General features: G+C 43.5%; 1 protein-coding gene across 1 annotated transcript; it reads left to right on the forward strand.

Annotated features, from left to right (window-relative positions):
* The first annotated feature begins 37 nt into the window (after nucleotides 1–37).
* On the forward strand, nucleotides 38–9,519 carry erlin1 (ER lipid raft associated 1). Its single transcript, XM_030771251.1, has 12 exons — nucleotides 38–79; nucleotides 1,060–1,190; nucleotides 1,602–1,683; nucleotides 1,969–2,015; nucleotides 2,127–2,188; nucleotides 2,289–2,414; nucleotides 2,519–2,592; nucleotides 2,724–2,782; nucleotides 3,505–3,596; nucleotides 5,473–5,562; nucleotides 5,670–5,749; nucleotides 7,317–9,519. The coding sequence occupies exons 2-12, from the start codon at nucleotides 1,078–1,080 to the stop codon at nucleotides 7,542–7,544; spliced, it is 1,053 nt and encodes a 350-aa protein (XP_030627111.1). The 5' UTR covers nucleotides 38–79; nucleotides 1,060–1,077; the 3' UTR covers nucleotides 7,545–9,519.
* The last annotated feature ends 6,246 nt before the right edge of the window (nucleotides 9,520–15,765 follow it).

Genomic DNA, 15,765 nt, shown 5'->3' on the forward strand with positions numbered 1-15,765 from the left:
GCGACCCTTGTATGGGAAAGGGGGAAGTGTCGTGACATAAAATGCTAGCTAAGTAGAGAAGTGCCTAATTGAATGACAGGTAAGTTCACAGTCCTGGTATTATTAGATATTACTTTGTGTTCCCTTTCGGAAACTTTTCTATAATTAGACGTTGCTTTAGTGAAATGATTAGTTAAATTACCAGTTAGTTTTTTAGTTTAATATATTAGCTCACTTTAGCTTTTCACAGCCAGACTTCATTAGTCTCGAGTTAGCCTAGCTAGCTAGGTTTCAAAGAGCAGCATGCAGCCTGTTCTATAACGGGCATACTGGTTATGGGTGTGCTAATTACCCAGGTATCTAGTTCAAAGATTTACTTAAAAGGAACCCACGTTTAACAAGTAAGCTATGAAACGTTAGCTAGCTAACTATGCGAGTCAACAGAAACCTAACTTATATTAGCTAGCTGGCTAGCGTTAACTGGGTATAAACTGGCTTCACTAGTAGGGTATCGGACAATCCCACTTCGAACGGCTCCTCTGCGCTAGAACTGGAAAACAACAACAGCAAAACCTTGTGGCCCCAGGTGAGGTGCCTATGCCTCGGGCTAGACCTGATCCTGCAGTGTTTCAGGCGATCTACAGGTGCTTGACAGCTGTGTGCTGAGAGGTGCTGGGCTCTTGGGTAATTCAGAAAGCAAAAGCAAGCGACATGCCTTGCTCACTTATTAGGACTCGCCAACTGTGCGAAACGTTTTCCTTTCTGTTTTCTGTTTCATTGAAACTCAAATCGAAATATGATATTTCATAATTATTTGATGTTTGATATGTGATAGTTACTTAGGCTTGCACTGATATCGGCTCTATAATGGAAATTATGCATAATGCATATATCCCAAATTAGACCTTGTGCAGTGAGTGTAACTTTAATGATCCTCTTACCAATATCCTGAAGTGCATTCGTTGTAACAGTTGAAAAGTGACCAGAAGTTAAACGGAAGGTCTGAGTCAGTACATTCATTGTTTGGCAAACTCGATGCATATGGTTTAAATATGATGATTGTGTGTTGTCTCTGTGCAGCTGACGGCGGGAGTAGGTATGACGATGGCTCACGTGGGCGCGGTGGTTGCTGCTGTCACTGGTGTGATGGCCATTCTGTTGCACTCCTCCATTCATAAGATTGAAGAGGGACATTTGGCTGTGTACTATAGGTGAGCGTTAGGGAATTCATTTCAGCTGGTGCACTGAGTCAGGAATAGACTATTATTCATTAGAATATTTCTTTAGGTAGTGTGGGTAACCTCCCACTTTCATGGCTCACAGTTTGTTTAACTCAAATCTGTGTAGTAATACAGTAATTATTTGTTATTTGTCAGATGATAAGATATCCAGAATTCAGATTTGCTGCTCAGACATGCAGCTTCTATCAGAAAGAAACTATTCTGGTTTCAGCTGTGATTTCCAGCAAATTTAGAACTTCTCTGTATAATGTCAGTAGTAATTGACCTCCTACTTAGGATTTTTTTATTGCCTTTCAAATAAATGTCTGATATTCATTAACTGCTCCAATAAAATGTGTGTGCTCACACATCTAATGATCACTGTGTGTTTTTTTTCTGTAGAGGCGGGGCTTTGCTGACCAGTCCTAATGGCCCAGGATACCACATCATGCTGCCGTTCATTACAACCTACAGATCTGTGCAGGTTAGCTCTCAGCTCCACACGCCTTCCTCTCCTACGGGGTTTTATGGTGAGCGGCAGGGCTGTGGTAGAGTAATACAGGTCTCAGTGTGTGGGAACAACTCTGCCGCCTGCTGTAGGCATTAGACTGTAGAGTGCAGTGATTTGATTGGCTGTAGGCATTAGACTGTAGAGTGCAGTGATTTGATTGGCTGTAGGCATTAGACTGTAGAGTGCAGTGATTTGATTGGCTGTAGGCATTAGACTGTGGAGTTGCTGATTTCTCGTTGTGGACTCTCTGTATTGCAGACAACATTACAGACAGACGAAATAAAGAATGTGCCTTGTGGAACGAGGTAGAAACTCCACTGTGTCTTTCATTCACAATTACCCTGCGGCCAGAATGGCAGAGCTGTGTGTGGCTTTGCTCTGGAAGAAGCAGTGACCTGTTTTGTTCTTTTCCACAGCGGAGGTGTGATGATTTACTTTGACCGTATTGAGGTTGTGAACATGCTGGTTCCGTCTGCGGGTAAGAGACAGACAGGGCTTTGTCTTTCTTCAGCAGCGCTCCTTTTGTTTTTTGTTTTGCGTTTTTGGTGAAATCTCTCTAATGCTGTTTGTCTTCTCAGTGGTGGACATAGTGCGGAACTACACCGCAGACTACGACAAAACTCTGATTTTCAACAAAATCCATCATGAGCTGAATCAGTTCTGCAGTGTGCACACTCTGCAGGAGGTCTACATCGAGTTGTTTGGTAGGTCTTGAATTCTCTCGTAAAACTGTAGCTTTGTTTCAGTGACACATGGTGTGTGGTGTAAGAGTAGCTGCTGACCTGATTCATGTGATTCTGGTGAACAGATATTATTGATGAGAATCTGAAAACCGCTCTGCAGAAGGACCTGAATGTCATGGCTCCAGGTCTCACAATTCAGGTCGGAATTATTTCATATTTTTGTCACTTATTAAAATTATTGCAGTTGTTCAATGACTGCTTTAATGTTTGTATTTTCTGTTACTTGTTTAATTCTTGAAAGTGTGATTTTTTTTGTTTGGTCTTTTGCAGGCTGTTCGCGTCACAAAGCCTAAAATCCCAGAGGCTATCAGGAGAAACTATGAGCTGATGTGATTATCTTTAGTTTGTTTCACACTCTTCATCTGTGTGTTGGTGTGTGTGTTGTGTCACTGCGTGCTAGTCTGTGTGTTCTGTGACTGTGCTGTGTGACTGTCACACAATACACAAAGTCATACACCGACAGAGTTAATCTGCTAATGGGTGTCCAGTTTGACTGTGTGTTGATGTATGTGTGCAGTTTGACTGTGTGTATGTGTAGCTGTGCTGTGTGGCTGTGTATCTGAATCAGTGAACGGGGCTGTGCTGTGTGGCTGTGTATCTGAATCAGTGTACGGGGCTGTGCTGTGTGGCTGTGTATCTGAATCAGTGTACGGGGCTGTGCTGTGTGGCTGTGTATCTGAATCAGTGTACAGGGCTGTGCTGTGTGGCTGTGTATCTGAATCAGTGTCCGGGCTGTGCTGTGTGGCTGTGTATCTGAATCAGTGTCCGGGCTGTGTTGTGTGGCTGTGTATCTGAATCAGTGTACGGGGCTGTGCTGTGTGGCTGTGTATCTGAATCAGTGTACGGGGCTGTGCTGTGTGGCTGTGTATCTGAATCAGTGTACGGGGCTGTGCTGTGTGGCTGTGTATCTGAATCAGTGTCCGGGCTGTGCTGTGTGGCTGTGTATCTGAATCAGTGTCCGGGCTGTGCTGTGTGGCTGTGTATCTGAATCAGTGTCCGGGCTGTGCTGTGTGGCTGTGTATCTGAATCAGTGTACGGGGCTGTGTTGTAGGGAAGCTGAGAAGACCAGACTGCTCATCACTGCCCAGACTCAGAAGGTTGTGGAGAAGGAGGCAGAGACGGAGAGGAAAAAGGCCATCATAGGTGAGGACATGGATCCTGTTTGATCTTTCACTGCACCCTGTTCTTCTTTTGACTTGTCTTGATTAGATCAATTTTCATTTTTTCTCAGGGTCACTAATTCTACTCTTAGTTAAAAAAGAAAAGTGTTGTGGTACTAGTTAGATTAGGAGCACAGCAGAGCCCAGCTTTGAGAAGGAAAGCACCATTTAGACGGAGCTTTGAGAAGGAAGACTCGAGGTCTTGGTTTTGCATTTTGCTGAAGCTGATTATCGTAGACTTCAGGCCCTCGCTGTTTCTCCAGCACATCCCTCACTTGTGTCTGATCTCAGTACCTTTCCCTCAGTCTCTCCAGCTAACTGGACATGATGTAGATGTTTTTGGTTGCTTTTATTACGTATGACTGACGTGATTGGTGTCACTGTTTGATAGGGTTGAACGATTAATCGATTTAGAATCGAAATCGTGATTTGGAACAACGCGATTAGCAAATCGCAAAGGCTGCAATTTGGGACATACGTTATGGAGCGCACCTGACGTACGCTCCCTCAGAAGGCTGCAGAAAGTTCCACGGAATTGAATGGGCCATCCCAGCGTTGGGAAGTCCGATATGTCTTGATAATGACTGCTGAAAATAATTACTGACCACTACCACTGCCAACGGGTTCTGTGCTTCTGATTTACATATTTATATCATTCCTCATGTAGTCCGGTCACTTATCGTAACGGAAATAAACAGCCTGTCTGCAACAAGTTGACGAGTCTGCAGGTAGCCTAACATGATGCTATGCAACACTTGCAGCTCAAAAGTTGTGTTTGCTAGAGGGACTATTTTTCTCAGCGGAAGCCACAAAACGGCAATAAAATCATTCAAATGAAACACTGTGCAAAGTTTCTTTTATCATTTTGACAAGAATCCGTAGAAGTGGGGTCCTCTTCATCCTGTTGGGATTTATTTTCAATGACCGGTGGACTATACATTATCCCTTACATGTTCCATTGCTCTGTGTTCTATGCCAATTAAAAAATGTTATAAACACATGTTGGAAGCAATTCCATATCTTTAAGTTATCATGTTTGCATTAGAATGTAAAACAGTTAATATTTTGATGGTATCTCATGTGGTAATGCTCCATCACATGTTTTAAGTCTATTACACAGTGAATATTGAACTGAAGCTTGACTTTAAAAAATTATACCGCAAATCAAATCGAAATCACAATATCTGTCAGAAAAATCGCAAGTAGATATTTTCCTCAAATCGTTCAGCCCTACTGTTTGATGTGGTTGGTGTCACTGTTTGATGTGGTTGGTGTGTCACTGTTTGATGTGGTTGGTGTCACTGTTTGACGTGGTTGGTGTTTCACTGTTTGACGTGGTTGGTGTGTCACTGTTTGACGTGGTTGGTGTGTCACTGTTTGATGTGGTTGGTGTCACTGTTTGACGTGGTTGGTGTGTCACTGTTTGATGTGGTTGGTGTGTCACTGTTTGACGTGGTTGGTGTGTCACTGTTTGATGTGGTTGGTGTGTCACTGTTTGATGTGGTTGGTGTGTCACTGTTTGATGTGGTTGATGTGTCACTGTTTGACATGGTTGATGTGTCACTGTTTGACGTGGTTGGTGTGTCACTGTTTGATGTGGTTGGTGTTTCACTGTTTGATGTGGTTGGTGTTTCACTGTTTGATGTGGTTGGTGTTTCACTGTTTGATGTGGTTGGTGTTTCACTGTTTGACGTGGTTGGTGTTTCACTGTTTGATGTGGTTGGTGTGTCACTGTTTGATGTGGTTGGTGTTTCACTGTTTGACGTGGTTGGTGTGTCACTGTTTGATGTGGTTGGTGTTTCACTGTTTGACGTGGTTGGTGTGTCACTGTTTGACGTGGTTGGTGTCTTTTGCTGCAGAGGCTCAGAAGGTTGCTCAGGTGGCTGAGATCCACTTTCAGCAGAAAGTGATGGAGAAGGAGACAGAAAAGAGGATTTCTGAAATTGAAGGTAAAATTAAGAATGAAATGTGTTGGTTTTGTGGTTTATACTCATGGGTGGACTGTTAGAGGGATGGTTTGTTTCTGAAACTGTTGCCTGTTTGTCTGACTTTGCAGATGCTGCTTTCTTGGCGAGAGAGAAGGCCAAAGCTGACGCTGAGTATTACACTGCCGCCAAGTTCGCAGAGGCCAACAGAGTAAACACGCCCTCTCATACACGCACACGCCATCACAGACGTGCCATCACGCACACGCCATCACAGACGTGCCATCACGCACACGCCATCACAGACGTGCCATCCCACACAGACGTGCCATCCCACACAGACATGCCATCACGCACACGCACACGCCATCACGCACACGCACACGCACACGCCATCACAGCCGTGCCATCCCACACAGACGTGCCATCCCACACAGACGTGCCATCCCACACAGACGTGCCATCACGCACACGCACACGCCATCACAGACATGCCATCACGCACACGCCATCACAGACGTGCCATCACACACAGACACACGCCGTCACACACACAGATGTGCCATCACGCACACGCACACGCCATCACAGCCGTGCCATCACACACAGACACACACCATCACACACACACTATCACACACAAAGGCCAAACACACACACCATGACACACATGGCCCAAAAACACACATGATCTCATAATTTCAGTTTTTGACACTAAATGGTGTCTGGTACCATATCGTGTGAAATTAAAGTACAAATACCTCAGTTGAGATGGAGTACAGAGAGTGTGTGTGTGAAAATTTGCTTTCATGCAAATGAGTGCGAAGTCCGCAGCGTAGATCAGCTCTTGACTGGTATGGACTGTGTGAATCATGACACAGGCAGTGAATGTGGTGGAGTGGACTGTGTGAATCATGACACAGGCAGTGAATGTGGTGGAGTGGACTGTGTGAATCATGACACAGGCAGTGAATGTGGTAGAGTTGACTGTGTGAATCATGACACAGGCAGTGAATGTGGTGGAGTCGACTGTGTGAATCATGACACAGGCAGTGAATGTGGTAGAGTGGACTGTGTGAATCATGACACAGGCAGTGAATGTGGTGGAGTCGACTGTGTGAATCATGACACAGGCAGTGAATGTGGTAGAGTGGACTGTGTGAATCATGACACAGGCAGTGAATGTGGTAGAGTGGACTGTGTGAATCATGACACAGGCAGTGAATGTGGTAGAGTTGACTGTGTGAATCATTACACAGGCAGTGAATGTGGTAGAGTTGACTGTGTGAATCATGACACAGGCAGTGAATGTGGTAGAGTTGACTGTGTGAATCATGACACAGGCAGTGAATGTGGTAGAGTGGACTGTGTGAATCATGACACAGGCAGTGAATGTGGTAGAGTTGACTGTGTGAATCATGACACAGGCAGTGAATGTGGTAGAGTTGACTGTGTGAATCATGACACAGGCAGTGAATGTGGTAGAGTTGACTGTGTGAATCATGACACAGGCAGTGAATGAGGTAGAGTTGACTGTGTGAATCATGACACAGGCAGTGAATGTGGTAGAGTGGACTGTGTGAATCATGACACAGGCAGTGAATGTGGTAGAGTGGACTGTGTGAATCATGACACAGGCAGTGAATGTGGTAGAGTGGACTGTGTGAATCATGACACAGGCAGTGAATGTGGTAGAGTGGACTGTGTGAATCATGACACAGGCAGTGAATGTGGTAGAGTTGACTGTGGCTGTAACTGCTCCTCCTTTGCCTTCACAGCTCAAACTGACCCCGGAGTACCTGGAGCTCATGAAGTACCAGGCCATTGCATCCAACAGCAAGATCTACTTTGGCCAGGACATCCCCAACATGTTTGTGGACAACAGCGCTTCTCCCGTGGGCAAGATCCAAGACGAGGCGGAGCTGTCCGAGCCGCTGGAGCCCTTGAGTACTTTGGACAGGGCCAAGAAAGGGCCCAGAGCCTCGGAAGGCAGAGGCGCTCACTGATTGGTCCATGTCGCTGCTCCCGCCCCCTCTCTCTGCCTAGGGCTCATGGGCTTGTGTGGCTGTCTTAGATACTTGTTTGTTTGTTTGTTTGTTTTTTCTCATGTTGTATAGGGTGGTGGGATGCTTTAGAAAAGGATGCTGATGTATTCCCAACCAAATGACTGAATCTCCCATCAGTGGCCTGTGGAAGTCAGGAATATTGACTTCCAGAAATGTCCAGGGTTTGGGCTCCTGATGGAACAGTGCTGCCTGTATTCGGACAGACCGGGCTTAAATCCTGTTACTTCAACCGCTTAAATGTCTGTCTGCCCATGCAAGACTTGCATTTTTGTCATTTCAACTCTTGCAGATGTTTGGTAAATCCATGTATGTAGTGTGTGTGTGTGTGGTGAACTGCCTGTGGGTGGGTGTGTTGACATGCAGAGAGCTGATTGTGAGATGTCATCTTTGGTGTAACTGGAATCACAAGGCTTTACACTAATTGATTTTGAGGGCAACAAATGATGTAGCTGTAATCTGGCTGATTGCGTTCTCAGCTCTGTTCCTGAGTGCGTGTTCTGTGGCGTTTGGTCTTTTGCAGTTGGTTGTTGTTGAAGGTGCAGGAGCGGTGAGCTGGTGGAGAGAAACACTAGAGTCAGATAACATGTCTCATGGTCTCATCGTAATGCCCTCCTTTAAAAGCACATGCACTCATTCTAAAATGCATGACTGTCATTGGTTGATTTTCCAGAGCCTGTAGGACTGATGTTTGGCAAATGTTTTAAATGAGAAAATTGAGACCTGGATTATTTGGTGCTGTGTTTAGTTTTGTTTTCTGTCTGAACTGGTAGATGCTTGAGGCTGGAGAAGGGGTTTTTGATGTTTGTAAAGCAGGTTGGCTTTTGTTTTGTGTTGGTGATTAAACTGATTTTGAGGCATATCCTATAATAAAATGGACACACGGGAGGAACGTCTGAAAAGTGTCCCTTTGTCTCCTTCAGCTGTGTTTTGTGAAACAAACCTGTTTTTTTTTGGTGATCCATCCAAAAGGGAAATGTTTTAAGTGAAGGGCTAGATGTGTGAATAATTGAGATTGAATGAATTTGCTCTTATTTTCTCCTGTTTTGTGCTGTTTCTTGCTTCTATCTAAATCCTATGTGTCTTGCTTGAGTTAATCTTTTACCTGCTCCCAGTGGCAGTTTTAGCAGTTGTAAGTGCTGGCCTCGACCACTGGAGGGCACTCTTATCCCATCTCCAAAATGAAACAATCAGATAAGCAATTTCTGTTCATATGTAGATTCAGTACATTAAATTAAATTACGGAAAAAAAATTGATACACATGACAGTACATTTGAAAGCACTGACTCTCAGGATAAAAAGCGATGATGGTTAAAGACTGCTCTTCCAATACAGGCTGATGTCTAAGATATTTCATATTTCATATCTAAGACACTTAAGCCTCTGTCTGCTCCCGTATTTGGCCGCCTCATACGCTTTCTGTCCCTGCCTTTCTGCAGTGGTGCATTTACGATGGGTTTTTTTACAGCAGGAGGTCAGCAGTACAGAGCCAGTGGCCTGAGCATTTGCCCGGAGTGAACAGTGTTTATGGCCACAACTCGGCCTCTGACCAGCTTCCACTCTTCACTCTGGGAGACGGCACTGGGAGACGGTTTTGATTTTGATACAGACTGTGGAAGGGGACTGAAGGCACTCAGATATAATGGTGTAAACAGGCTGACTGTGCACTAAAGACGCAGAAACTATTTTAAAAAGGGGAGGAAATTGTGAGTCATTTGATTCGATTCAGATGTTGCTAATGCTTAGCTGGTGAAATGGAAAAAGGTTGGTTTGAAACAGTCATTAAATTAAATGTCTCTGAATGTTTGTCCTGTTGGCATAGATTGATCTCTTGATTTTAAAACCTTTATATGCAAAATTTATAATGTTTTGACAATGCTCAATTCTGTAAAATAAAACTTATTTTGATACAACTAAGTAGATGTGTTTGTTTCTTCACTTCTGAGAGTAGTGTGGCTGTTGGCCAGTGTTCACAGCAAAGTTCAGAAACATGTCTGTGCTTTCATGAAGGAAACCCCTGTTCTATTAGACACTGGGAGTTAGGCAGTGACCTCCAAAACCTGTTCTGTTAAAGGCACTGGGAGTTAGGCAGTGACCTCCAAAGCCTGTTCTATTAAAGGCACTGGGAGTTAGGCAGTGACCTCCAAAGCCTGTTCTGTTAAAGGCACTGGGAGTTAGGCAGTGACCTCCAAAACCTGTTCTCTTAAAGGCCTGTTCTAGTCTTATGCCTGCATTTCAGTGTTGAATGAAATGGAGCCTCTGGTTCTGTGATACAACAGCCACGCTGTCCTTGGTTCGCATGGTTATGGTTCCCGGTTCGGTCGTCCATGCTTTTAGTGTTTTTGAAAAGGTTGATTTTTGGTTATTGTACATATTTAGGCTCAAATGGACTGTAAATTTGACAGTCACGTCTCTCAGACCAAACTCAGAGTCCAGAGAAGGGGAAGAGAACTCATTACTGCCTGTCCTTCTGTCCCAGGTTTCCCTGTTTCCCTTGGAAACGAAGCCCAGCTGTGTCAGTCACAGGAAATGTCACAGAACCTCATTCGTCTGTGATAAAGCAGCCAGCAGTTGTTGTCCAATCAGCACTCACCACTGGCCCTGTGAAGTCACAGAATAAGGACATACTCACAGTACACACAGGAACATTAGTCTGAATCACCTTCAGGGGAAGTTTTGCAGATTTCTGTGAACAAACATCTTTGGACTTTTCCATTACAGCATTTTTACATGTCCTGGCCACAGAGGGTGACAGGGACTTTAGTTGTCCTGTTAATTAACAGTGAATTTGAGAATCTGAAATACACTAATGTTGGTTCATAAAACTTGACAGTGCTGTTCAGGTTCTTCTAAAATGACAGTTAATTTTGCATGATGTCAGACTGTATGTTGTATGATCCAGTGTGGTCTGTGGTCTGTACTGTATTCTCATACTGGGAAGTGTGGGCTGACTTCCTTTATCATTTGTAAAATGTGATGTTTGATGTGTGTCAGTGAGTCATATAGAAGCATACGCTGGTACTGCTTCTAATCTACACAGCTCTTCCGTTCTGTTCCTCAACAGGAAGTGAACCCACCCAAGAGACAGAGATAGAGAGATACTCATTCACAGTCCTATATCAGAGGCTGGGTATTATTTAAAGATGCAGAGTTTTACATCTGTATTGCCAAAAACAGAAAAATCACAATTGAAAATTCAGAACCTGCGATGGACTGGCGACCCGTCCAGGGTGTTTCCCCGCCTTTCGCCCAATGAGCACTGGGATAGGCTCCAGCACCCCCCGCGACCCTGATTAGGATAAGCAGCTTAGACAATGAATGAACAAATGAATGAATGAAATTCAGAACACATATGTCAATGACTATTTACCTCTAAAGAGGCTGATTTCAACAAAACGTCCGGAACCTGAATAAATAAAATGCTACATCTGTGGAGTGGATGTTTTGTTGTTTGTTGTGTATTGTATTGTATTTAGAAATCAGAATCAGAGATGTTCCAGCAGGACATCCGTCGGATGATCCTGCACCAGCCCACACGAATCCCTAATCACTTAACACAGGAAACTGTGATGCGTAGTTTAACCTTAACACAGGAAACAGTGATGCGTAGTTTAAACTTAACACAGAAACAGTGATGCATCATTTATCAGCATCTGGGCCAGTTTTTCAGTGGCATTCCAGCTGTGTACGTCTGGATGGACTGAGGAGGGTACCACCAGCGTGGGAGAGATTTGTCCCTCTCTGACCATCCTGTCGTATTCATAGAAACTCATTCATAGAAACTCACCACAAAACTCCGCCTCCACCATCTGTCATTTGGTTAGTAACTTTAACTTAGACTCTGGCAGCTGCCAGCGCATGATGGGAGTTGTCCAGTTCTCTGTGGTGGTCGGATGACCAAGTGGACACCATAACCATTTCAGGCCTTGCGACTGAACAATGCGTCTGTGTTCAGTGTCTGGCCTGTCGCCCTGCTCTCATGTCCCGCAGCTCGTGGTGCAGGATAAGTTGGAGTCATGGGGCTGCTCTGTTTCCTCAGACATGTTACACATCTACTGCTCTCTCTCTCACACTCGGCATCAGGACAACACAGGGCTCCAATCAGAGGGGATTTCCAAGGCAGAAAAAGGTCTTTGTTTTTGCTTTTTGCACCACTGCACACTCACAGTGATTTCTTCTCTTTCCACTGGTTTTACTCATTTGCACTGAAAACATTTATGTACCAGATACCTTCACACGTCCCCTTTACGCAGAGAGTCAAACTAGTGACCTTTTTGTCTAAGTATATATTTATGCAATACTATAGAACCTTGTCATAAGGATGGCTTTGGCAGAACACAGAGAGAGAGAGAGAGAGAGACAGAGTGTGGATGAACATGTGAATGTTCTCTCTGTGAGTAAGAGAAGCTGGATCAGATTTCTTATTGTTCCCACATCACTCTCTCTGACTCAGATTAGCCTTTTCAGAGAGAAGAGATTCAGGTCACAGGACAGGAATCTCACCCCGATTACAGACATCAAAAACACAAATCTTTACTCTGTCCTCTGATTGTGTTTGGGTTGATCTGTAAGTCTTTACTCTGTCCTCTGATTGTGTTTGGGTTAATCTGTAAGTCTTTACTCTGTGGCCTGATTGTGTTTGGGTTAATCTGTAAGTCTTTACTCTGTGGTCTGATTGTGTTTGGGTTAATCTATAAGTCTTTACTCTGTGGTCTGATTGTGTTTCGGTTAATCTATAAGTCTTTACTCTGTGGTCTGATTGTATTAGGGTTAATCTATAAGTCTTTACTCTGTGGTCTGATTGTGTTTGGGTTAATCTATAAGTCTTTACTTTGTGGTCTGATTGTATTTGGGTTAATCTATAAGTCTTTACTTTGTGGTCTGATTGTATTTGGGTTAATCTATAAGTCTTTACTCTGTGGTCTGATTGTGTTTGGGTTAATCTATAAGTCTTTACTCTGTGGTCTGATTGTGTTTGGGTTAATCTATAAGTCTTTACTCTGTGGTCTGATTGTGTTTGGGTTAATCTATAAGTCTTTACTCTGTGGTCTGATTGTGTTTGGGTTAATCTATAAGTCTTTACTCTGTGGTCTGATTGTGTTTGGGTTAATCTATATGTCTTTACTCTGTGGTCTGATTGTATTAGGGTTAATCTATAAGTCTTTACTCTGTGGTCTGATTTTGTTTGGGTTAATCTATAAGTCTTTACTTTGTGGTCTGATTGTATTTGGGTTAATCTATAAGTCTTTACTTTGTGGTCTGATTGTATTTGGGTTAATCTATAAGTCTTTACTCTGTGGTCTGATTGTGTTTGGGTTAATCTATAAGTCTTTACTCTGTGGTCTGATTGTGTTTGGGTTAATCTATAAGTCTTTACTCTGTGGTCTGATTGTGTTTGGGTTAATCTATAAGTCTTTACTTTGTGGTCTGATTGTATTTGGGTTAATCTATAAGTCTTTACTCTGTGGTCTGATTGTGTTTGGGTTAATCTATAAGTCTTTACTCTGTGGTCTGATTGTGTTTGGGTTAATCTATAAGTCTTTACTTTGTGGTCTGATTGTATTTGGGTTAATCTATAAGTCTTTACTCTGTTCTCTGATTGTGTTTGGGTTAATCTATAAGTCTTTACTCTGTGGTCTGATTGTGTTTGGGTTAATCTATAAGTCTTTACTCTGTGGTCTGATTGTGTTTGGGTTAATCTATAAGTCTTTACTCTGTGGTCTGATTGTGTTTGGGTTAATCTATAAGTCTTTACTCTGTGGTCTGATTGTGTTTGGGTTAATCTATAAGTCTTTACTCTGTGGTCTGATTGTGTTTGGGTTAATCTATAAGTCTTTACTCTGTGGTCTGATTGTGTTTGGGTTAATCTATAAGTCTTTCTCCAGAGAAGAGCCTGCTGGATGGTTCAGTGTGGTTACTGTATTTTGTTATATGCAAATATCCCAGCATTACTCATTACTGAGTGTAGTCCTGTTGGCTGATAGAGGGGCCAGTGCTGCATCCCAGGACCCGGTCCCCTCTCTCACAGTCTGGAGTCTTCCCGCCTGCCTGTGAAAATCCTCTGAGGGCAGTGATACATTTCCGTTTCCTCTGTGGTCTGTGCACTGCATGGAGGGCCGCCTGGCCTAAAAGGAGGATGTTGCGTTAACCGGTGTTCTGAGAACTCTGCTACTCTGCTTACTGAGCATGCACCACTATACATAACTAAACAAACAAACAAAACATGTTTTTCTGCCAGTTTATGTCATTTCAACAGTGGACATGTGTCAGCTTTAAATGGAAATGTGCTCACCCTGTGGTCAGTGCTGCAGAAAGGTCAGACGTATACTGCAACAGCAGAGAAAACCTCATAGTCTGATTATAACTTAAGACAAACTGCACAAATAAGGATGAAGACTCCAGCAGTTTCACATTTTCACACAGTTTCACCTTCACGTTCAGAAGCAACCTGAATGGAGGGAATAATTTAAGAACTGCAGTCAGTGTTGGTTACCGAGCTTCTATGCTAACAGCCACAGTAACACACAGGGTTCCCTCTGAAAACCCTAACATGTGGTGCCACTTACATCTTTGCCACAACCCTGGCAAACTGAGTAATGACTGGTTATACCATGGCAGACAGGGTAATGACTGGTTATACCATGGTAGACTGGGTAATGACTGGTTATATCGTGGCAGACTGGGTAATGACTGGTTATACCATGGTAGACTGGGTAATGACTGGTTATATCATGGCAGACTGGGTAATGACTGGTTATATCATGGTAGACTGGGTAATGACTGGTTATATCATGGTAGACTGGGTAATGACTGGTTATATCATGGCAGACTGGGTAATGACTGGTTATATCATGGCAGACTGGGTAATGACTGGTTATATCATGGCAGACTGGGTAATGACTGGTTATATCATGGTAGACTGGGTAATGACTGGTTATATCATGGCAGACTGGGTAATGACTGGTTATATCATGGCAGACTGGGTAATGACTGGTTATATCATGGCAGACTGGGTAATGACTGGTTATACCATGGTAGACTGGGTAATGACTGGTTATATCATGGCAGACTGGGTAATGACTGGTTATATCATGGTAGACTGGGTAATGACTGGTTATATCATGGCAGACTGGGTAATGACTGGTTATACCATGGCAGACTGGGTAATGACTGGTTATACCATGGTAGACTGGGTAATGACTGGTTATATCATGGTAGACTGGGTAATGACTGGTTATATCATGGCAGACTGGGTAATGACTGGTTATATCATGGCAGACTGGGTAATGACTGGTTATATCATGGCAGACTGGGTAATGACTGGTTATATCATGGTAGACTGGGTAATGACTGGTTATATCATGGCAGACTGGGTAATGACTGGTTATATCATGGCAGACTGGGTAATGACTGGTTATACCATGGTAGACTGGGTAATGACTGGTTATATCATGGCAGACTGGGTAATGACTGGTTATATCATGGTAGACTGGGTAATGACTGGTTATATCATGGCAGACTGGGTAATGACTGGTTATACCATGGTAGACTGGGTAATGACTGGTTATATCATGGCAGACTGGGTAATGACTGGTTATACCATGGTAGACTGGGTAATGACTGGTTATATCATGGCAGACTGGGTAATGACTGGTTATATCATGGCAGACTGGGTAATGACTGGTTATACCGTTGCAGACTGGGTAATGACTGGTTATATCATGGCAGACTGGGTAATGACTGGTTATATCATGGCAGACTGGGTAATGACTGGTTATATCATGGCAGACTGGGTAATGACTGGTTATACCATGGTAGCCTGGGTAATGACTGGTTATATCATGGTAGACTGGGTAATGACTGGTTATATCATGGCAGACTGGGTAATGACTGGTTATATCATGGCAGACTGGGTAATGACTGGTTATATCATGGCAGACTGGGTAATGACTGGTTATATCATGGCAGACTGGGTAATGACTGGTTATATCATGGCAGACTGGGTAATGACTGGTTATACCATGGTAGCCTGGGTAATGACTGGTTATACCATGGTAGACTGGGTAATGACTGGTTATACCATGGTAGCCTGGGTAATGACTGGTTATATCATGCCTGATAATTCATAAAGTTGAATGTGAATTTGAGCCAAGATTATCGGCC

This window comes from Chanos chanos, chromosome 4 (assembly GCF_902362185.1).
Source record: "Chanos chanos chromosome 4, fChaCha1.1, whole genome shotgun sequence".
In the NCBI taxonomy this organism is placed as follows: Eukaryota; Metazoa; Chordata; class Actinopteri; order Gonorynchiformes; family Chanidae; genus Chanos; species Chanos chanos.